This window comes from Aquarana catesbeiana, linkage group LG01, assembly GCF_042186555.1.
Source record: "Aquarana catesbeiana isolate 2022-GZ linkage group LG01, ASM4218655v1, whole genome shotgun sequence".
NCBI lineage: Eukaryota > Metazoa > Chordata > Amphibia > Anura > Ranidae > Aquarana > Aquarana catesbeiana.
In genome coordinates this window covers 474,496,823-474,520,178 of record NC_133324.1, presented here as the reverse complement: position 1 = coordinate 474,520,178, position 23,356 = coordinate 474,496,823, and the positions used below count along the sequence as shown (strand labels likewise).

General features: G+C 42.1%; 1 protein-coding gene across 4 annotated transcripts in view; it reads right to left on the bottom strand.

Annotated features, from left to right (window-relative positions):
• PALM2AKAP2 (PALM2 and AKAP2 fusion) overlaps window positions 1-23,356 on the bottom strand; it is a 511,246-nt gene that overhangs the window by 393,523 nt on the left and 94,367 nt on the right. For all 4 annotated transcript variants that reach the window (XM_073591310.1, XM_073591304.1, XM_073591317.1 and 1 more), the window contains exon 3: window positions 6,934-7,064. In XM_073591310.1, coding sequence (XP_073447411.1) covers window positions 6,934-7,064 — 131 coding nt within the window. The remainder of the gene's footprint in view (window positions 1-6,933; window positions 7,065-23,356) is intronic.

The window sequence follows — 23,356 nt, the reverse complement described above, 5'->3', positions numbered from 1 at the left end:
CTGTAATTTTCTGTAAATTGTAATGCAATATGGCAACATGGAGCATTCTGTAGGTGTACAGAATGCCCCCCCGGAAATATAATTTCCTGTTTGTGTGATTGGCTTACTGATTTTCCACAACGCTCACCTCCTCTCCCTGGCTAGCTGTGCAGTATGCGAATGGGCTGAATAAAGACATGATCCTCAGCAGAGAGAAGCTCATCATACGATCGGGAAAACAGACAGCGCTGCGGGGGGGACCAGAGAAGCGTGGGGACAACAGGAGCACAGGGGGACCAGGGAGGCATGTGGGGGACCAGGGGAGCATGTTAGGGATCAGAAGAGCATGGGGGGACAAGAGGAGCATGGGGGGGTCAAGAGGAGCATGGGGGGACCAGAGGAGCATGGGGGGAATAGAGGATCTTGGGGGACCAGAGGAGCATGTGGGGGATTAGAGGAGCAAGGGGGTTACCAGAGGTGCATGTGGGGGCCCAGAGGAGCATGTGGGGGACCAGAGAAGCATGTGGGGGACCAGAGGAGCATAGGGGGGGACCAGAGGAGCATGGGGGAATAGAGGAGCTTAGGGTACCAGAGGAGCATGTGGGGGATCAGAGGAGCATGTGGAGGACCAGAGGAGCATGCGGGACACCAGAGGAGCATGTGGGGGACCAAAGGATCATGTGGGGGACCAGAGATGCATAGGGGAATAGAGGAGCAAGTTGGGGGACCAGAGGAGCATGTGGGGGGATGTACACTAAAATGTCATCATGTCATCAGTGAGCAATAGGGAGATTCTTGAAATCGTTTTTAAAGAGGAGGTCCAGCCTGGGTGCAAAAAATTAAAAGTCAGCAGCTAAAAAAAGCTGTAGCTGCTGACTTTTAATATTAGGACACTTACCTGTGCAGGGAGCCCGCGATGTCCAGCCAATCTTCGGATCGACTCCCAGGTGCTGGCACCACCATTCTTCAGATCGACTCCCAGGTGCTGGCGCCACCATTTCTGGTAAGGGAACCAGGCAGTGAAGCCTTTTGACTTCACTCCTGGTTCCCCACTGCGCATGTGCGAAGCGTGCTGCGCTTTCTAATTGGACCGGCGGTGGGGGGAAAGAGGAGGGGGGCCCAACTATTCCGTCTTCTGTCTCTGGAAGTGGGGAAGGGGGCCTGCACAGTGTTATAAAAGCTTGATGACAGAATTGGCTTAACAAAATTACTATTTTTGCTAGGTAAGATAGCTTACATATATGTATATTTCAGCTGCTGTGTTTTTAGCTGCTTGGCTGGTCATCCCTAAGGCCTTTTTCATGTGGGCAAATTCTGTTTCGATCAGCAGGGGATCTGTGAGCTCCTCTTCTGTTTTTTTTTAGCAGACCCTGGAAGTAGGCAGGTGTAAAAGAACACAAGTCCATTTACACCCACCTTTCCATAGGATTGCATGGACCTTTTAATCAGGTACTTCTGAAAAACTGACAGGTGGACCTGATAAGAACACCTATCTGAAAGGGGCCTAAGTCAGACTGTATGTTGCCTGAAGAGGTGAGTGGTCTTTTAACTTTCTAATTGTGGAAGTGATAAATGGTGTTTGTGACAGACTCACCCAGGACAGAGGCTTTTGGAGGGGACTGAATGTCAGCCTCTTGCCTACAGATTATGGGCCCTGGCATTTGGGGTACCCTTGAGGTGTTGGTACTTTGGCTTCGGGTCCTTGTCCCCCAGGACACACAGACTCTGGGGACCCTGTATTTGCCATATTAGCAATAGTGACTGAGTCATACTGTTCGGACTCATACTGTGAGGAGATGCTAATATCATCAACTCCACTCACCCGTCTGATGTCTGCTATAATGTGTTTAATGTAAATGAGTCTAGTCTGGTTTACCACAGCTTCTAAGGGTATTCAACTCATTGTTGTTTGTTCTAATTAAGCCTGTATTGATGTTTATGGTAATGTATATTGAATAGTCAATGAGCTAGGAGACGTAACGTCTTAAACCCAAAGGTCATGTCTCTGAGTCACCTAGTCTGGGTAGATGATTTAGTAAACTAGCTCATGTTAATTAGGTTACAGTTGTATTGTTAGAGTAATATGAGCAGGAGGGGGGAACCTCCTCTAATGGTATATAAAGACTTGTAATTTTGGTTCTAATAAAACAGTCCATGTTAGCAGCTAAGCAAGTCTCGCCTTGTTTTGTGCTTTGTGAGCGGTTGGAATATCTGATATCTATATCCAGACTGGGAGGAAGTGATATACTGACGGAAGCACTCAAGCGGAGTGTGGGACGTTCTGTTGCAGTGTTCAAGAGGAAATTGCAGAGAATAGAAAAGGGTCATAAGCAGTGGCGAAGCTAGACATTCTCTTACCCAGGGCAAAGAATCAGCTCAGCGCCCCCCCCATAACGGGACAAGATTAGGCAGTGAAGTGAGAAACTCCCAGGCCATAGCTGTTGAGTCAACTGTCTATCCCCTCCCCCCATGCTCCTCTGATCCCCCAGTGCTCCTCTGATCGCCCCAGTGCTCCTCTGGTCCTCCCTGCTCCTTTGGTACCCCCCTGCACCTCTGGTCCCACACATGTTCCTATGGTGCCCCGTGCTCCTCTGTTCCCCCTCTGCTCCTCTGTTCCCCCCTTCTCCTCTATTCCCCCCATGCTCCTCTGGTCCCTCTTTGCTCTTCTGGTCCCCCAAGCTCCTTTAGTTCCCCACATGCTCTTCTGGTCACCCGTGCTCCTCTAGTCCCCCACATGCTCCTCTGGTCCTCCCTGTGCTCCTCTGGTCCCCCATGCTCCCCCACATGCTCCTCTGGTCCCCCACATGCTCCTCTGCTTGCCCCCATGCGCCTCTGTTCGCCCCCATGCTCCTCTAGTCAGAGGAGCATGTGGGGGACTGATCGAAACAGAATTTGCCCGCATGAAAAAGGCCTTAGGGCTGACCAGCCAAGCAGCTAAAAACACAGCTGAAATATACATATATGTAAGCTATCTTACCTAGCAAAAAATAGTAATTTTGTTAAGCCAATTCTGTCATCAAGCTTTTATAACACTGTGCAGCACAATGCAATAGAGCTTCTCCCAGTCTTAGCCCTACTGTGCAAGGGACTATGATAAGTTAATACAAAGACAAATTTGGGAACATATGCTAATTATATTTTAAAATAAATTTAATTAATTTTAATGAATGCAACCAGGATTAAATAACTTTAAGCTTTCAGATCTTGGATTCAATTCATTAATCTATGATGAACATTATTTTCTCATAAGGATCATTTGTTTTAATAATGAGACCTTAAAATAATTTAATTGCTTCAAATAAGGATTTTTTTGGGCAAATAACAAATCATGGCTTAGCAAACTGGGTCAATTATCTTCAGTTATTGATCCAGCACTGCTTGCTTCTCCACTGCTTCTTACCCATTCTTTTACTTGTTATTGCAGAATGTATGTGTGCTTGAAAATTGTTTGTGTTGCCTATTGTTTAGTTTATGCAACATCGCTTGTACTGTAGGAGACGTGTTACACTTGATAAGGCTTTTTAGAAGCCTCTTCAAGCCAGTGGCAATTAATTACATAATTTATTTATTTAAGTACTCTATTTTAGAGATGCCAACAATTTACACAGCACTTTACATACCGTACTATTACATCAGTCCTTGCCCTCAAGAAGCTTTACAGTCTAGGGTACCTATCTCACATGCATACATACACATACCAGGGCCAAATTGTAAAGGAGCCAGTTAACATATGAACATCATCATATGGATCTCCAATAACTGGACACAAATTCTGTATGGAGCATAACAGTTTTTATGCTGCTTCTAATTATTTGCTGTTTCAGGGGAAAAAAGCAAGAATTAATCACTTGAACTTCTATCTCTATGTGTAATTTTGCACACAGGAAGTATAAGGTTAACTTATAGAATCCGTAATAGCACTTCAGCACTACCCCAATCTCCCTTCCACAGCAGTCCGCTGAAGATGAGAATCACTGTGCTCTGTGTGAGAGCTGGAGTCTATCTCCAGCAGTCCAACATGCCCCCTTCAATGTCACAGTTACAGCTCTTCAATAAGCAGGAAAAGTGAAGGTTGCTGTTTGAAAAAAATTGGTTTAGGCTGTTCAGGGGCATGTTGGACCACTAGAAGATGGCCCTCAACTTCAGCAGGATACTTTGAAAAAAGGGGATTGGTGTAGCACTGGAGTGATATTACTGCAACAATAAAAAAGGAAGAAATGCAAACCAGCACTAAAGTGGAAATTTTCCAAAAGTGAGTAGAAACTAAACCTTTGACCATTCTTTATGAAACAATATTCTCTATTGAAATTTATGAACCATAAAGATTTGGAATTCTATTTACTTCTATCCCAGTGACAGTGGTCACCAAATAGTGAGTGTCCTCTACACATAAACAAAGACAGCCGTAAATAATGGACTTCAATGAACCAAACCATACAATAGGAAAACCAGTAAGAAGAAACAATGCATGACAGACAAATATTTATCTGCCTCAGCCAATTACTGAAGGGCTTGTTCGGGTGATGTAAGCTGAGGTGAGAGGATAAATATCTGGAGCAATCTCCTCAAGGGGTTTGTGTCCTTCCTTCCTGGGCTTTACCTGGTGAGAATACCACAAGGAGGTCTGGACCAGGTTTGATGGATGGCCAAAGGAATGTATTTGGGGGTTACCTTTAGGGAGTATCTCTGAAAGAATCAGGAAGGTGGCTGCCCAGAGGGAGCTTATTCAGAAAAACTAGAGCAGAAACTTGGCTACAAGTAGGGAGCATCTTCAGAGGAGTCTGCTTTGTGAAAGAGCATCCAGGAAAACTTAGGAGAAAGTGCTGCCAGATAAACATTGCACGGAGACCCCATTAATCAATAGTTTAAAGTACAGTGACAGCTCTCATATATACAGTATATATTGTGGCAGTAGGACCCTGTGCTACCTGGAAGATTGCTGGTTTATGCCAGATTGTGGAGGGAAAGGCACGCTGATTTCACAGCTGTGCTGGGCTATTTAAGTGTGACCTGGCTATGGCTCAGGGTTCCACCGAACAGACAGGAAGTCTGTGTATGGAAGTCAGGTGGACTCCCATTCCTCTGAGAGGAGTAAGCGGCTGCAGGAGGCAGCCAGAGCATGCATGTCTGCAGGAGGCAGATGTACTTGGTGATAGAGCAGCAAGGCGCTGATCAGGAGTAAGCTAGAAGAGAGCTTAACTCTAGGAAACTCTTTTGGGTCTGAGGAGCAGACCTAAGGCCTAGGCTAAAGGCCTGAATCAGCCGTATGGCAAGAATGTAAGCCAGAATATAAGCCTGGCAACAAAAGTGAGTACACCCCTAAGTAAAAATGTCAAAATTTGGCCCAAAGTGTCAATATTTTGTGTGGCCACCATTATTTTCCAGCACTGCCTTAACCCTCTTGGGCATGGAGTTCACCAGAGCTTCACAGGTTGCCACTGGAGTCCTCTCATGGAGCTGGGGGATGTTAGAGACCTTGCACTGCTCCACCTTCAGTTTGAGGATGCCCCACAGATGTTCAATAGGGTTTAGGTCTGGAGACATGCTTGGCCAGTCATTCACCCTTTCCCTCGGCTTCATTAGCAAAGCAGTCATCGTCTTTGAGGTGTGTTTGGGGTCGTTATCATGTTGGAATACTGCCCTGCGGCCCAGTCTCCAAAGGGAAGGGATCATGCTCTGCTTCAGTATGTCACAGTACATGTTGGCATTCATGGTTCCCTCAATTAACTGTAGCTCCTCAGTGCCGGCAGCACTCATGTAGCCCCAGACCATGACACTCCCACCACCATGCTTGACTGTAGGCAAGACACACTTGTCTTTGTACTCCTCACCTGGTTGCCGCCACACATGCTTGACACCATCTGAACCAAATAAGTTTATCTTAGTCTCATCAGACCACAGGACATGGATGCAGTAATCCATGTCCTTAGTCTGCTTGTCTTCAGCAAACTGTTTGCGGGCTTTCTTGTGCATCATCTTTAGAAGAGGCTTCCTTCTGGGATGACAGCCATGCAGAGCAATTTGATGCAGTGTGCGGTGTATGGTCTGAGCACTGACAGGCTGACCCCCCACCCACTCATACGTCTATTTCCCAAAGACAACCTCTGGATATGATGCTGAGCATGTGAACTCAACTTCTTTGGTCGTTCATGGCGAGGCCTGTTCTGAGTGGAACCTGTCCTGTTATACCACTGTATGGTCTTGGACACTGTGCTGCAGCTCAGTTTCAGGGTCTTGGCAATCTTTTTATAGCCTAGGCCATCTTTATGTAGAACAATAATTCTTTTTTTCAGATCCTTAGAAAGTTCTTTTCCATGAGGTGCCATGTTGAACTTCCAGTGACCAGTATGAGAGAGTGAGAGCAAAAACACCAAATTTAACACACTTGCTCCCCATTCACACCTGAGACCTTGTAACACTAATGAATCACATGACACCGGGGAGGGAAAATGATTAATTGGGCCCAATTTGGACATTTTCACTTAGGGGTGTACTCACTTTTGTTGCCAACGGTTTAGATGTTAATGGCTGTGTGTTGAGTTATTTTGAGGGAACAGCAAATTTACACTGTTATACAAACTGTACACTCACTACTTTACATTGTAGCAAAGTGTAATTTCTTCAGTGTTGTCGCATGTAAAGATATAATAAAATATTTACAAAAATGTGAGGGGTGTACTCACTTTTGTGAGATACTGTATATGAACCCTGCTGTTTTCCATTAGTTAGGGTCTAGAGCAGGCACTTAATAAAAAATAGGGGGCCTTATTTATAGCTGACGCTGTTTTTGTATTTATTGTATTTATTAACAACATTAAATACATTGCACAGCCAAATTGTCAACAACTTTACTAGTTGGCTTTACATATACTTTTTAAACTAGGTGTCTACACATGTATTGGTTGCACAGCTTAGAACCAATATTGCACAGAAGAAAACTACACTGCATCTTACCTTTGAACATTTTCTTCAAGTATCTTTAATTTCTGCTCATCCTCTTCACATTGCCTCTTTCTTGCCTCTTCTTCTTCTACTGAACTAGCTGGTACTCCTTGCATAAGCCATTTTTCTCTGAGCAATTTTGACTGAAAGTAAAAAAGGTCACCATTATATTGCTTACAAACCTCTATCGATGTAAATAACTTAAATCAGCCCAAAGTAAAAAGCTAGAACCAAAAAAAAGTAATAGCCAAAAGCCATAATTAAAACTAATGTTCATTCTTTGCTAAAACCTCATTCACAACACAAAGGGGAAAGCAGTAATATCACTTTTCTGGTGGTATGGCCCCTCTAACATGGCTGCGAAAGGTTCTAAAATTACAATTTGTAATAGTGTTACTTGAGCCTATTCATGGTGCCAACATCCTCCAAAAAAAAATTTAAGAGTACAAAAAACACATTAGGTGGAAGGGATTTTATAGGCACCATATATTGAACAACCAATAGATGAAATTAACAAAGCTTTATTATTATAAAAATAAATACCATACAGTAGAAAAAATGTGTATTCATATAGTAATAAATAGATACAGTGTTTAGAACAACTGTATTGTATACCCGTGTGTGATGTCTATAACCGCATATTACTGTTATATATGACAAATATCTTGCCCATTACATCACAAAAATTATGCCCACGTGCCCAACACTTTTCGAGACTTGCTCTTCCTCAGGGCCAGCTCGATGGACCTTCATATTGAAAATGGGAAAATATATGAAACATGTATAGAACAAAACACATTATACCTGTCAATCCCAAAAAAGGGGATGGGAACCAAATACAGAAAAAAAAAGGGGAACTCAAGAAGAAGCATTTGGTAAAAAAAAAAGGTAGGTGAGCCTCCCTCTTCTCCCCTTCGGCTGGTATGGGAACACACAGAGTGGTGTGCGTCTAACTCATACTCGCAGTTTATTTTTTACATACTGGGGGGAATCAATAAAGCTCATGCACCAATTTTCTGACGTTAATCCCTCTTGTTAATGTATTGTGGTAAAATCATGAAGCATTTGCAACACTGTAGATTCTGATCGCAATTTGTGCACCAAATTCACGTAGTTCTAAAATGCCCCAATTATACATTGTGTCGCATTGAATGCATCACATTTACATTGTGTTGCATTTAATGCACCAAATATAAAAGAAGTGAAGCTAATTAAGACCAACTCTCTTTTGGCGTACAGGTGGTTGGGGAGTGTGTTAGTGCCGTGGGGGGGTAGTGCCACTTCACCGGCGGCCGGGGGGGGCTGTTTGCCGTCCACCCCCCCAAAAAAAAAACACCAGCTGCCACTTATGACAGATACATTAAGTAATAGGCATCACACACAGATATTTTAATACAATTGCTGTAAACGGAGTATCCTACCATGCTGACCCTCCCCCCCCCCCCCGCAGCCAGCAACAAAGACCTGCCAGAGTGGTGAATCGCTCCTGCAGGTCTTTGCCGCAGTGTGAATTCAGCCTTAACAGTACCTAGTAAACATTCCCTTATGCTCTTCTCTGACGTTAAAGAACAAGTTGCTTGTAGTGAATCTGTTCCTTTGCTATTCAGAAAATGTCATTTTCTTTATTATAACAACTTATCAATTAGCCCTCAATTGGCAAAGTGACAGGTTTTAAATTAAACCTATTTTATTGAAACATTTTGACATACTTTTGCCCTGTTTCCAATATTATCTTTACAATGAACTATTTTATTTAATTAATTTAGTGTTATGTGCTTTTTGATCTTGCCAGCAAATTCAGCATATACTACACACAGTTTTTGAAAAGTCCATAGGAACATATGAAGCAGGGAACATAGCATTTAAAAAAAAAATGTGTATTTGTTCTTTTCTACAAGCAAGTACTTTTATTATGTGGTTTTTAATAAATAGTTATGCATTTTCTTTTCTCTTTAATGCTTTAATCATAGTGGTTAACTTGAAAAAAAAAGCGTGCAAAGATGTTACCATGACAACATTACACATGAATTTGCTTTGAAATGTAGAGGTTTAAGAGGAAGAGTTCATAAGTTTACTGCACTTGACTCAAGCACATTTATTCCTTATTAAAATATTGATTCACTCACTTTCTATCAATAATTAAACAGAACTCCGGGTATGCAGGGTGTTAATACTAGGTGGTCTATAGAGGAATAAACAAATAAGAACAAAACAACAGAGCTTTATAACCATTTCCTGGCAGCTAGACAACAAACAGGACATACTTATACTTATTCCCTAAAGGTTCATATTCAACTTGAGTAATAACAAACGTTCTTTACATCCCATCATAACACCATGGATTTACCTTAGTAGTTGGATCAGTCTTGTTTTGTTATTGTGTTGGTTCTCATGATCTAGCGCCCTGGTGCCCAACCTGCAGCCCCGGGAACCACATGTGACCCTTTTGGCTCTGTGTTTCCCTATTCCCCTGTTATAGCTGTGATTTCTAGCAGTCTCATGTAAAATGTCTCCAGTCTATGACTGTCTCCTGAAGCATATCTGCAGTCTTTGACCATTTCCTGTATCCTGTCTGTAGTCTCTGACCATCTCTTGTAAAAAGTATCCACAGTCTCTAACCATCTCTTGTATTATATCCACAGTCTCTGACCATCTCTTGTATTATATCCACAGTCTCTGACCATCTCTTGTATTATGTCCACAGTCTCTGACCATCTCTTGTATTATCAAACGTTAAATGGGTGTGTGGACAAGGGATTATGGCGGTGCTAGGGTCAGGAAGATTAGAGAAGAAAAGATAAAACAAAAAATACTAAAATTACAAATTTTATTAATAGTCTATCATAAATACAATGTACATTATAAACAATTCATACAATAATTATACAAATTTTGTGGATACATGTACTGTAAGTGACCCTAAGAATGGTCAAGTGGGCCAGATGGCAAGTGGCCGTTGAAGGAGGGGGGGCTCATTTTCCTACATGTTTCGCCAAAACATTGGCTTCTTCAGGGAACAGGAGCTCATAGGGTGGATATATATAAAAAATTCTGTGTGGTGGACATAAAAACACATGTTAGAAATATTAATTTGACCAAACACTGCATAGTAAAAACAATAACACATTGTAACTGTGGCTGGACATTCATGCAACCCTAAGCTCCACACCACTAAACGGAACTGCGGACATACCTCTGGTACCATCTAGCCATCTTTACTTTTTTTGAGCAATACAAGCTTTAATGCTTATGTCCTTTTGGCTAGTCTTGGTCCCTGATATGTTGATTTGAATATCCCCATATATATTATATATACTTGTCCAATACAACTATATATCTTTCTATCTTCGTTTATTCCCAACAAATCCACTATCCTTCCTTAGTTATATGCCATCTTGACAAATTATATCTCTTCTTATCTTCATCTTACTGTGACTGTGATAATCATTGGAACACATATTAATCCGTGTATATCTTTTGTGTTATCATAGAACTGGTTTCTTTCTCTTTTCAGGACCCCGGGTGGAGCCTGGGAGGGTCTCATGACCCGCATCCAGGCATCCCAAAATGCTTCTACCATAACCGATGCTGAGCTGGATAGGGCATTTATCAGACTACAACGTCTCTTGGAAAAAAAAGTCAGAATTTACTGGCATAAAACCTACTTTGAAAAATATGCGGAACACAAAATAATACCTTGGGGATTAAGAATACAACTTTTCCCCAATATCAAAAAAATCAACGACACATTAAAAACCTCTTGGGAAAGCAATCTTATATCATGCTCTCTCAACATGCTCTCCATGTTGTGCCACGAATATACCACCGAGTTGGCACAACTTGATGTTGCAATCAATCGATGGTACACAGATCATGCTCTTGGTCTTTCCTCCCCCAGGTATAGCAAGCGGGATAAAACCCTGCGCGCACACCTGGAGGAATATACACTTACGACTATTAATGACAAAGAAAGCAAATTCTTAAGAGACTTAGCAGCCCATGAAAATGGATATGCCTACAATTGGGACAATGCCAAGGAAACCAAAGCTAGAAACAAACCCTTTTCCACTAATATACCTACTTCGAATAACCATGCCTCTAACAATTTATCTGCTTCTTTTTCATCCAGTACCTCCACTGTTTACCAAGATTTGACACAGGAACAATTAGCAAAAAGAAGAAAAGGCGATCTTTCGGCCATATCCTCGGAGTCACTCCACCGCACACTAGGACCCACTTCTCTACCACATCCACCTACAGGTCATTCAAAGACCGCTCACGTATCCACTCCCTTCACTAAAGCACAACCCAAGTCGTCAGCGATTCCCAAATCATCCTCTATCAAGACACCTGCAGGCATAATGGCACCACCGCACCCTCAAACGCACACCACCTCCCGAAGGGTAAGTGAACCCACTATCACCTCCATGTTTCCAGCCAGCTCTGCTACAGCAGACCCTAAACTTGCACCTATTTTTTTAGGGCAGGGCCAGGAGTCTCTCCCAAGCCCATCCCCCGATTTACACCCACAAATGCCAATGATCCAGCAAGACCAACCACCCCTGATGTAATCAATCTATCTTCTATTCCACTCAATGCGGATCAGATCTATGTACTCCAATTAGGCCTCACATTTTGTCCCTCTAACGACTTTGACAAATTCGCCTTTATTAAAGACGTGCATCTTTTTGCACGTAAACTTCTTTTCAAAGTGATCTATGACAAATCTCAATCTAATACTGCACTTGTTCAGAATGTGCATGTAAATCCTTCCCAACAGGTTCCCACCCTAGCGGAAATACAAGCCCTTGAAGAATTAATGTCACTTTGGGAGGAGGGGTGCACTGATGGTGACGACTCTCTCGATCCTACCAATCTTGAGGCCGCCGCCCTTGGTGCTCCCCCCTTCCCCCCCTCCTGTTTCTTTTAAACCCAAATCTGTGAATTTTCCAAATCTTTCTACAAATCCCAATATATGGGCCTTTGTACAACAGGTCACTAACACCATCGAAGGCTTAAATTTCAACTCCGCGTATCCCTCCAATCTAACTTTGGCTCAGATTAGGGCCATCAAATCCCTACAAAACCATCCTGAACTCACCATTAAGCCAGCCGACAAGGGTGGCAATGTGGTGGTGATGGATGTGTCCTTCTATGAACAAATGTGCCTGGATATTTTAAACAATCGCGAGTGGTATAGACCAATTTCTAAAACACTCATTGCTAACTATATATCCGAATACCAACAGCTGATATTTGCAGCTTATCAAAAAGGCATTATAGACTCCAACACATGGAAATTTCTTTATGTTAAAGAACCCACTACCCCTACCTTCTATTCCCTCCCGAAATTGCACAAATCTCTCGACCATCCACCTGGTCGCCCAATTGTGTCTGGTCGTCAATGCCTCACAGAATCTGCCAGTGCTCTGGTAGATAAATATCTGGCACCCCATGTTGTAGCTTTGCCTTCATATATAAAGGACACTATCCATCTCCTTCGTATATTAGATGGCCAATCCCTGCCCAGTGGCACATGGTTGGTAGCCCTAGATGTGGAAAGCTTATACAACGTAATCCCCCACAATAGAGGTATCTCAGTTATCAGCAAACTCATTCGTGCCAGAGGCCCCCAATATGATGAATACGGGGACTTTGTCCTCAAATTATTGAGGTTCATACTCACACGCAATTATTTCATGTTCGGCTCCTCCCACTTCCTCCAGGTGCAGGGTGTGGCTATGGGGACTAAGTGTGCCCCTGCCTATGCCAACCTGTACCTGGGGGGGTGGGAGAGGGAACTTTTTGACTCGATTCACTTCAACCCCTACCTGTCCAGGATTATATCCTGGTACAGGTATATCGATGATATACTTCTATTTTGGGCCGGTACTAAGGAAGAACTTTCCTCATTTGTACAAAGCCTTACTGACAACACATACAATCTAAGATTTACCATGGAGTGCAGCCAGTCTCAGATCCATTTCTTGGACCTCCAGATTGGTGTACAACCCAATGGCCAAGTCTATACTACTCTATATCGCAAACCCTCTTCGGGCAATACAATCCTACATGCCCAGAGTGCCCATCCTGAGCCCCTCCTTCGAAGTATACCATATAGTCAATATGTCAGGATTAAACGTAACTGTACCCGCGATGAAGATTTCTTCAGGGCGGCACACGACCTCTATAATAGACTCTTAGATAGAGGCTACAGCCACTCTCTCTTAAAGAAAGCATTCCATAAGGCAAAAAAACTCAACCGTAAAGACCTGGTTTTCTCCGACAAACCATTGGATTCTAAACAACCCACACGACTCATCACCCAATTCTCCAATCAGCATACCCAAATCAAAGACGTCCTCAAACAATTTTGGCCCTTACTCACATCTGATCCTACCATTGCCAAATACATTAACACTTATCCTGATATTACCTATCGACGCTCTCCCTCTCTCCGTGATCGTCTGATTCATAGTCATCATTCTACTGACACTGCACATAGGCCCACTGCCACCGGTACCTATCAATGTGGCAAATGTGACATATGTACATTCGTTGCCAACTCTCAGGTTGTTAATCTACCCGATGGAAACACACACACCATCAGACACTATGTCACCTGCGCCACTGTTGGGGTTGTATACCTGGCCCAATGCCAATGCGGCGCATTCTATGTTGGCAAAACCAAGCGCCCCTTTCAGACCCGTATCCGGGACCATATCAAACCACTATACAAGAACACCACCACTACGGCCATTAATAGGCATATCGCTGCCCAACATAACTCCGATCCCCATGTTATTTTATTTTCCGCACTTGAACATATCCCCTCACATGTAAGAGGCGGTAGTACTGATAATTCACTATTACGACTCGAAACCAAATGGATTCATATATTAAATGCTACCATCTTCCCAGGACTCAATGAATATATTAGTTTTAAGCCCTTCCTTTAAGTTTTTCTTTTCCATGCCCCTTCCCCAGACAACGTCGTTTGTGGTTTTTCCTCTCTACCCTATCCTCTTCCATCCCTTTTCCCCCCCCCCCCTTCTATTCCCTTCTTAGTTTCTCATTCTCCTGTATTCCCTGTCTTTCTTTCCCTTTGCAGCCATGGCTCCACCCGGTATTTCATCCATATAATGTTTTTTTTTTTTTTTTTTTTTTGACATGGACTAATACCTTGCCTTCTACATTGATTACAAATGCCTTTTTCCTTTTCTGAGACAAGCTGGCAAATTGACTCAATATATCTTATATCCCTGTATATTCTATAAGTGTATATTGCCTGTATTTATTTGCGACTTAACACTCTTTTTTGTCATTATTGAACAATATTTTTCGACACAACTGTTGCAATACATATACTGTGTGTTTCCTTTTTTATATATTCTTTTCTATATATTGTTTTTGCATTGTATTTTCAATTTTTGGTTGCAGGTTTTACTGTCGTACTGGGACCCAGTGGTTCTCTATGCACACTGCACACATTGTGGCTGGATGTCGTGTGCTGACACACAGTAATTCCCACCTTCCCCAGTGGCCCCTGTGGATCGTTGGGCAACTTTTGGGATATCCTCCCATCCTGTGTCTCGGCGCACTACACTTCGTGCCCCTTTGTTCCCCGCCACTGGACTGCGGTTGTCCCTGGTGCCTTGGCTAGCCCCACGACTGGGGGGATTATCTGTGGCGTGGGTGGTGGGCGGCGGCTCCGCGGGCTCTCCCGGTTTGGGGGTGACATGGCTAGCGCTGTCTTTGCCTGTACGGACGCCAAGGCGCAGACAACTGTCTGCCCCTGGGTGCCCACGTCTGTTCTCAGACCCTCTGGTCCTTTATTCCATCGGCAGATTGGGTGAGATGACACCTTGGTACTTCCCATTCCAGGGGTGTTCGCCTCTCCAATCGCCACACGGTCCGTGAGATCTGAGCATGTGCGCGCGTTGCATGATGGAACTCGTAGTTCCTAGGCACCGTGCAGTGCACAGCCGTGGCTACCCCTCGTTTAGCGTCCGCACACCTGATCATTATCTGATCAGGTGTGGGGGGTATATGAGTAACCGGCCAGTCCCTCAGTTCCCATGGACGAGGGACGTGCCTGCATTCGCTCTGCACACAGCTACAAGGTAAACTTCTGTCTTTCAAAACACCCTGACTTCATGTTGTTTACATGAATTATTTATTATTCCTTTACATACTTTTTAGAACTTACTTTGGACCGGCCTTTTACTCTGGTGGTTAACACTGATTTTCTCAAGCAACACGGTGTGCTTCATGATGAATTAGGTAATAGATTCCTTTTCACTAGCCTCACCTGTGCCCAAGTACATTTTAAAGCTTCCATTTCCCTACCTTTCTGATCCTCCTTTTTTCCTTTATATTTCATATAGGATCCACTGTTTTCTTCATCCCAGCACCGGTACTATATACCTGTGAATGTACCGCTATGAGAATCTTTTCTTACAGCAGATACCATCAAGTAAGTATAGGCATAAACTACCATATCTGGCCCCAGTTAACAACAGCAAGACCCCTAACACTATCCATTTTTCCAACTAGGCCTGCTTTAAGTGGTCTGCAGATATGGTTCAACCTTGATGTCCTTTCCTTGCTGTGTGCATACATATATCACAGGCACTTCCTGACCTTGCCTCTCTACAGCTTTTAGATATACATGTAAGTCCGCACCTTTTCCAGAGATATAGATACATTTATACCTATTTATATACATATATTTTTTGTTCTCTTTTTAATACAATGCACATATGCGCAACCCTCTATTCCTGGAATAACTACCACAGTGCATTATGACACATGACTATCTTTACATTCCTTTGCCAGGTCTACTGTATGCCCCCTGCAGGCATAATTTACGGCGCGGTCTGCCTGCTCCCCTGTGGGGATCCCCTTGGGTGGCTGTGTTCCCCCTCTCCCTCTCTTCCCTCCCGTCTTGGGCACTGACGCCCCAGGTATGTCCGCAGTTCCGTTTAGTGGTGTGGAGCTTAGGGTTGCATGAATGTCCAGCCACAGTTACAATGTGTTATTGTTTTTACTATGCAGTGTTTGGTCAAATTAATATTTCTAACATGTGTTTTTATGTCCACCACACAGAATTTTTTATATATATCCACCCTATGAGCTCCTGTTCCCTGAAGAAGCCAATGTTTTGGCGAAACATGTAGGAAAATGAGCCCCCCCTCCTTCAACGGCCACTTGCCATCTGGCCCACTTGACCATTCTTAGGGTCACTTACAGTACATGTATCCACAAAATTTGTATAATTATTGTATGAATTGTTTATAATGTACATTGTATTTATGATAGACTATTAATAAAATTTGTAATTTTAGTATTTTTTGTTTTATCTTTTCTTCTCTAATCTTCCTGACCCTAGCACCGCCATAATCCCTTGTCCACACACCCATTTAACGTTTGATTATTTAGGGGATGAGGTGCTGTATCCTCTGGTACCATCTAGCCATCTTTACATCTCTTGTATTATGTCCACAGTCTCTGACCATTTCTAATATTATGTCCACAGTCTCTGACAATCTCTTGTATTATGTCCACAGTCTCTGACCATTTCTAGTATTATGTTCACAGTCTCTGACAATCTCTTGTATTATGTCCACAGTCTCTGACCATTTCTAGTATTATGTCCACAGTCTCTGACCATCTCTTGTATTATATCCACAGTCTCTGACCCACTTTCGTATTTTATCACAGTCTCTGACCATCTTTTGTATTATATCCACAGTCTCTGACCATTTCCAGTATTATGTTCACAGTCTCTGACAATCTCTTGTATTATGTCCACAGTCTCTGACCATCTCTTGTATTATATCCATAGTCTCTGACCATCTCTAGTATTATATCCATAGTCTCTAACCATTTCTAGTATTATGTCCACAGTCCCTGACCATCTCTTGTATTATATCCACAGTCTCTGACCATCTCTTGTATTATATCCACAGTCTCTGACCATTTCTAGTATCATGTCCACAGTCTCTGACAGTCTCTTGTATTATATCCACAGTCTCTGACCATCTCTTGTATTATATCCACAGTCTCTGACTATTTCTAGTATCATGTCCACAGTCTCTGACAGTCTCTTGTATTATATCCACAGTCTCTGACTATTTCTAGTATCATGTCCACAGTCTCTGACAGTCTCTTGTATTATATCCACAGTCTCTGACTATTTCTAGTATCATGTCCACAGTCTCTGACAGTCTCTTGTATTATATCCACAGTCTCTGACCATCTATTGTATTATATCCACAGTCTCTGACCATTTCTAGTATTATGTCCACAGTCTCTGACCATCTCTTGTATTATATCCACAGTCTCTGACCATCTCTTGTATACCATCCGCATGCTATTATGTCTTTTCTACAATGTGCATTACATTTCCAGGTGAGAGTATTCTTGAAGAACAATCCCCAATCAGGTAACACAAAAAAAAGGTGTTGGCAACAATGAATAGGAGAGATCTATTTGCATTTTTTAGTAGAACTTCAACTTATACATTTTAGATTGTGGGGAGTGGAGAAGAGTTGAACTAAGTCAGGTTTTCTATTGTGATCTGTGTGGTTGATTTACTAAAGCGATGTTGCACTCTGCAAGGGAATTTTCCCTAGAGAGGTTAATGGATGTGGTGAATTTTGCAAAGAATATCTATTCACATGCAAAGAATTAAAAAAAAAAAAAAAACAGCATTTTTGCTTGCACATGATTAGATGATGGAAGTCAGCCTAGCTTCACCTCATTCACGAATTTTTGGAGATAATTCCCCTCCAGTACAACTGCACTTTTAAAGTGAACAGTCTATTTGCCTTTTGTAAATCAACCCTTATATGTCTGTTCAGGAGACCCGCTCTATCTGTCGTGGTGACCACAGTCAGAATGTGAAGAGAAATACAAATTTTATGTCAATCAACAGAATAGGAGTAGTAGGCATATCTTCTAATAGGGATACCTCTTTCAGTAGTAGTGATCAAAGGTAGGATATCTCTCAACTTCGGGAGATTTGCACTTACTTCCTGTCATGTTACTCGAACAAGAAGTAAACCAAAATGTGCCCAATGAGGACTGTAATAAAATCCTAAAAGAAAGATCTATCCAAATCTAACAAAATGTTTTTGGCCGAAATGGTACTGAAAGTGTTACTAAACCCAGGACCCTGCATTCTCTATATCTGGTATGCATCTCCCACAGTACACAGATCATGGAAATGCAATTATTTTAGTAAATATAAACTGCTAAATAACTTTTCTCATCAGCAGTGTATACAGTGGGGACGGAAAGTATTCAGACCCCCTTAAATTTTTCACTCTTTGTTATATTGCAGGCATTTGCTAAAATCATTTAAGTTCATTAAGTTCCTCATTAATGTACACACAGCACCCCATATTGACAGAAAAACACAGAATTGTTGACATTTTTGCAGATTTATTAAAAAAGAAAAACTGAAATATCACATGGTCCTAAGTATTCAGACCCTTTGCTTAGTATTTAGTTGAAGCACCCTTTTGATCTAATACAGCCATGAGTCTTTTGGGAAAGATGCAACAAGTTTTTCACACCTGGATTTGGGGATCCTCTGCCGTTCTGTCAGGTTGGATGGTAAACGTTGGTGGACAGCCATTTTTAGGTCTCTCCAGAGATGCTCAATTGGGTTTAAGTCAGGGCTCTGGCTGGGCCATTCAAGAAGAGTCACGGAGTTGTTGTGAAGCCACTCCTTGGTTATTTTAGCTGTGTGCTTAGGGTCATTGTCTTGTTGGAAGGTAAACCTTCGGTCCAGTCTGAGGTCCTGAGCACTCTGGAGAAGGTTTTCGTCCAGGATATTTCTGTACTTGGCCGCATTCATCTTTCCCTCGATTGCAACCAGTCGTCCTGTCCCTGTCGCTGAAAAACACCCCCACAGCATGATGCTACCACCACCATGCTTCATTGTTGGGATTGTATTGGACGGGTGATGAGCAGTGCCTGGTTTTCTCCACACATACCGCTTAGAATTAAGGCCAAAAAGTTCTATCTTGGTCTCATCAGACCAGAGAATCTTATTTCTCACCATCTTGGAGTCCTTCAGGTGTTTTTTCGCAAACTCCATGCAGGCTTTCATGTGTCTTGCACTGAGGAGAGGCTTCCGTCGGGCCACTCTGCCATAAAGCCCCGACTGATAGAGGGCTGCAGTGATGGTTGACTTTCTACAACTTTTTCTCATCTCCTGACTGCATCTCTGGAGCTCAGCCACAGTGATCTTTGGGTTTTAAGGTTCTTTACCTCTCTCACCAAGGCTCTTCTCCCCCGATAGCTCAGTTTGGCCGGACGGCCAGCTCTAGGAAGGGTTCTGGTCGTCCCAAACGTCTTCCATTTAAGGATTATCGAGGCCACTGTGCTCTTAGGAACCTTAAGTGCAGCAGAAATTTTTTTGTACCTTGGCCAGATCTGTGCCTTGCCACAATTCTGTCTCTGAGCTCTTCAGGCAGTTCCTTTGACCTCATGATTCTCATTTGCTCTGACATGCACTGTGAGCTGTAAGGTCTTATATAGACAGGTATGTGGCTTTCCTAACAAGTCCAATAAGTATAATCAAATATAGCTGGACTCAAATGAAGGTGTAGAACCATCTCAAGCATGATTAGAAGAAATGGACAGCACCTGAGTTAAATATATTGGTGTCACAGCAAAGAGTCTGAATACTTAGGACCATGTGATATTTCAGTTTTTCTTTTTTAATAAACCTGCAAAAAATGTCAACAATTCTGTGTTTTTCTGTCAATATGGGGTGCTGTGCGTACGTTAATGAGGAAAAAAATGAACTTAAATGATTTTAGCAAATGGCTGCAATATAACAAAGAGTGAAAAATTTAAGGGGGTCTGAATACTTTCCGTCTCCACTGTAGCAGTCTTGTGACTTCTATCAGTGTCCAGCAGTGCACTGGTTAAAGCTTGTAGGAGAAGTTTTCATTAGACATGTGAAGTTCGTTTTGGTTTCTGAATTCGTTTTTTCACGAATTTTGACAAATTCGTTATTTTGAAAATATCCAAATTAACGAAAACCTGTTTAACTAATTTTTCCGAATATTCGTAAATTAGAATATTAAAAAAATACATAAATTCAGAAATTAGAATATTCAAAAATTCGTAAATTTGAAAACTAATAAATTCGTAAATTAGAAAATACAGAAATTCAGAAATTCAAAAATTTGGAAAATCATAAATTCGAAATCTGAAAATCTGGAAATTCAGAAATTTGAAAATGAAAAAATCCGAAAATAAGAGCAAAAATTCAAAAGAACGAAAATCCGAAAATTCAAAAATCTGAAATAATAACTAAATAAAAATAACTTAACTATTACTAACTATTAAATTATAGGTATTGGAATTTCCTTTCAAATTTGGCTGTTAGTAAACATATTGAATATGAATTTATCCGAAGTTACGAATTATCCGAAATAACAAATGCTGTATCTAAACGAATGGAACGTAACAAATTAATATAAATAAATAACAATAATAATAAAGAAAAATTATTTTTATTATTATTATTATTTATTAATTAGTTCTGCTCCATTTGTTTAGATACGGCAATCGTTATTTCGGATAATTCGCAACTTCGGATAAGTTCATATTCGTTATGTTGACTAACAGCCAAATTTTAAATGAAATTCCAATACCTATAATTTAATAGTTAGTTATTATTAGTTAGTTAGCTATTATTTAGATTTTTGGATTTTCGTTCTTTTGAATTTTTGGATTTTCCTTCTTATTTCTGGATTTTTGAATTTTCGGACTTTCCAATTTCTGAATTTTCTAATTTCCGAATTTTCAAATTTCCGAATTTCTGGATTTTTGAATTTCCAAATTTACGAATTTTCGATTTGACTAATTTACGAATTTTTGAATTTTAAAATTTTACGAATTTTAAAATTTCTGGATTTTCGAATTCTCTAATTTACGAATTTTGACCATAATGAAAGACCCGAAAAACAAACAAAAAAAACAAAAAACGAATTACACGAAAACTATCTAATTTTTCGGCAGTGCACATGTCTAGTTTTAATTTTTCCCTGAATGTCCTATGAGGTTGCAGGACCCCTGACCCAGTCCTGACTGGCCCTGTGCTGATCAAATGCACTCTCCCAAGAAAAAAAAAAAAATCTCTAGCAATATACACCAAATTTAGCATCTGCAGCTTGCCCCCAAGGCTCTGTTCTATAAGGAGATGGGTTAGGGACAGTGGAAGAAGAGGAGGATCAGAGACGACAGGATCAAACAGCCTTTTTACACAATGCGGAGGATTAACCCCCTTAAGTTCCACAGTGAGTATAACAAGCATGCTTATACACACTGATTTTACTGTTGTGGGTTTAGTAACACTGTAAGCATTAAGCCCCGTACCCACGATCAGAAAATCATACGAAAAATACCGCTTTCGAAGTGATCATACGATAATCGGATCGTTAGTACAGAGCTTTTGTGAGCCGATCACAACAGTTCATCCGTTATTATTCTATTGGACATGAACTAAAATTTTTTTTCACACGATGCCAGATCGCACGATTTTCATTTAAACAGTACAGCTGTCATTCGAAAATGCAATACAAATGCATTACAACACATGACATCACTTCCGAATTTGTATTCTATCGTATGAGAATTTTCGTGACATTAGTAAACTCATCAGATTCGATCTGCGATTATCATGCAAAAAAAACCACGAACGATCATTCGTCAGATAATCTTATCGTGTGTACCGGCATTACTCACATGGGCATACTTAAACATACATCTGTGTGAGGGCTCTGTTTAATAGACAGGACACACAGGTGTTCCAGGCATCTGCATACAGACAGTCTGCATTTAGAGACACACACCTGCACCCACACAGATGTCTAATTGGGAGCAGCGGCTGAGTCCATGCAGCTACTCTATCCCTACTGACATGAATGGGACTGGCTGCACCTGGATGCACAGAATACCTGTGCATCCCATGCAGGCAAAACACGGCCCTCACACAGGTCTATGCTTACATTTGCCCGTGTGAACGAAGCCTTAAGAGTGAAGTGTGGGATTTAAAGAAAACAAACAAATATAATCTCCTAAATGCTGCAGCGATGTCCCACGTTGGCTCTATCACTGAGAACTGAATGATCACATGACCTCTGATCACCCAGTTCTTGGACTGCTCAGAGCAGAGAGTAGTGACTGTCAGGGACAGCACCTTGCTCTGCTCCTCCAGTTGTCACTGGAGCTGGACTATTAGTGGACACAACCACAGCATTATTTACCAAATTTCTGCTAAATCTAAAAGATAAAACTGTATTGAGCTAATAAATAAGTTGTGTGTGAATTCGTTTTTTTTGTGTGTGGCTGGAGCTGTGTGTAGGCAGACTGTGTTACATTATGGGGACACTGCAGCTGTACAAATGCAGCTACAAGTCCTAATTTGACAGGCGTGTGGATGCAAGATTTATGGTCCCGGTAACAGAAAGTGTTCATTTGGGGCCACTGCCCACACCTGCACACCTGTCACATTTGGACCTGCGGCTGTGTTCGTACAGCCATTGCATCCTCATAGAGTAACAGGTGGCTTCAGATGCACAAAAAACTGCTCATTAACAGTGTATGGGCAAGAGGACCCGTGTGAATGAGTCCTTTATTTTTGAAAATGTGTTAATTATTTTTTATTTCTTTATTTTTTCACAATGCTGTTGTAGGGGCCTTTGGTGAACTATCAGTAGTGTACACAGACCCCGATGTCTCACCTTTGAGACAGAGAAAGGGACTGAGGACATAGAGAAAGGGATATAGGACAATGAATGAACTGGAGATGTTCTGTACAGAGGCTCCTATTCACTCACAAAATGAAGCATAGTAAACACAATTTACTATGCTTCAGTTATGAATGAAAACAGTGAGCAATCGGTAACGATTCAGAAAAGGAAGGGGCTGGTAAATTTCACATAGTTACCAGACCCCTGTTCTCCATCCTGAACTGATCTCCCTGTGTTCCCACAGCAACTGGTGGGAGGGAAAGGAGGCAGTGCTGTGGGAAAATAGTCTCACAGCAGGCCCAGAAAGCAGGTGGAATCAGATGTGGGCAGGGAGGATTATCAGTGTGGTGAGTAGAGACACACAGGGGGGGGGGGGGGCCTGGGCAGCTGGGGGAATTGGACAATGGACAGGGAGGGTGATTGGTGAGGTGAAAGGGGGGAGGCAATAACAGGAACCGATCCCTTGTGTGGCTCTTTCTGCAGCAGCTGGAAAGCCGGAAGGAGGGAGAGGAGGAGAAGCTGGACTTTCAGCTGCTGCAGTGAGAGCTACTCAGGGGATCAGCTCCTGTAATTACCACCCTTGTACTAATCACCCTCCTTGCCCACATCTGATTCTCCCTGCTGGCCCGGGCCCTGTACAGGAGGACCGGTGGTAC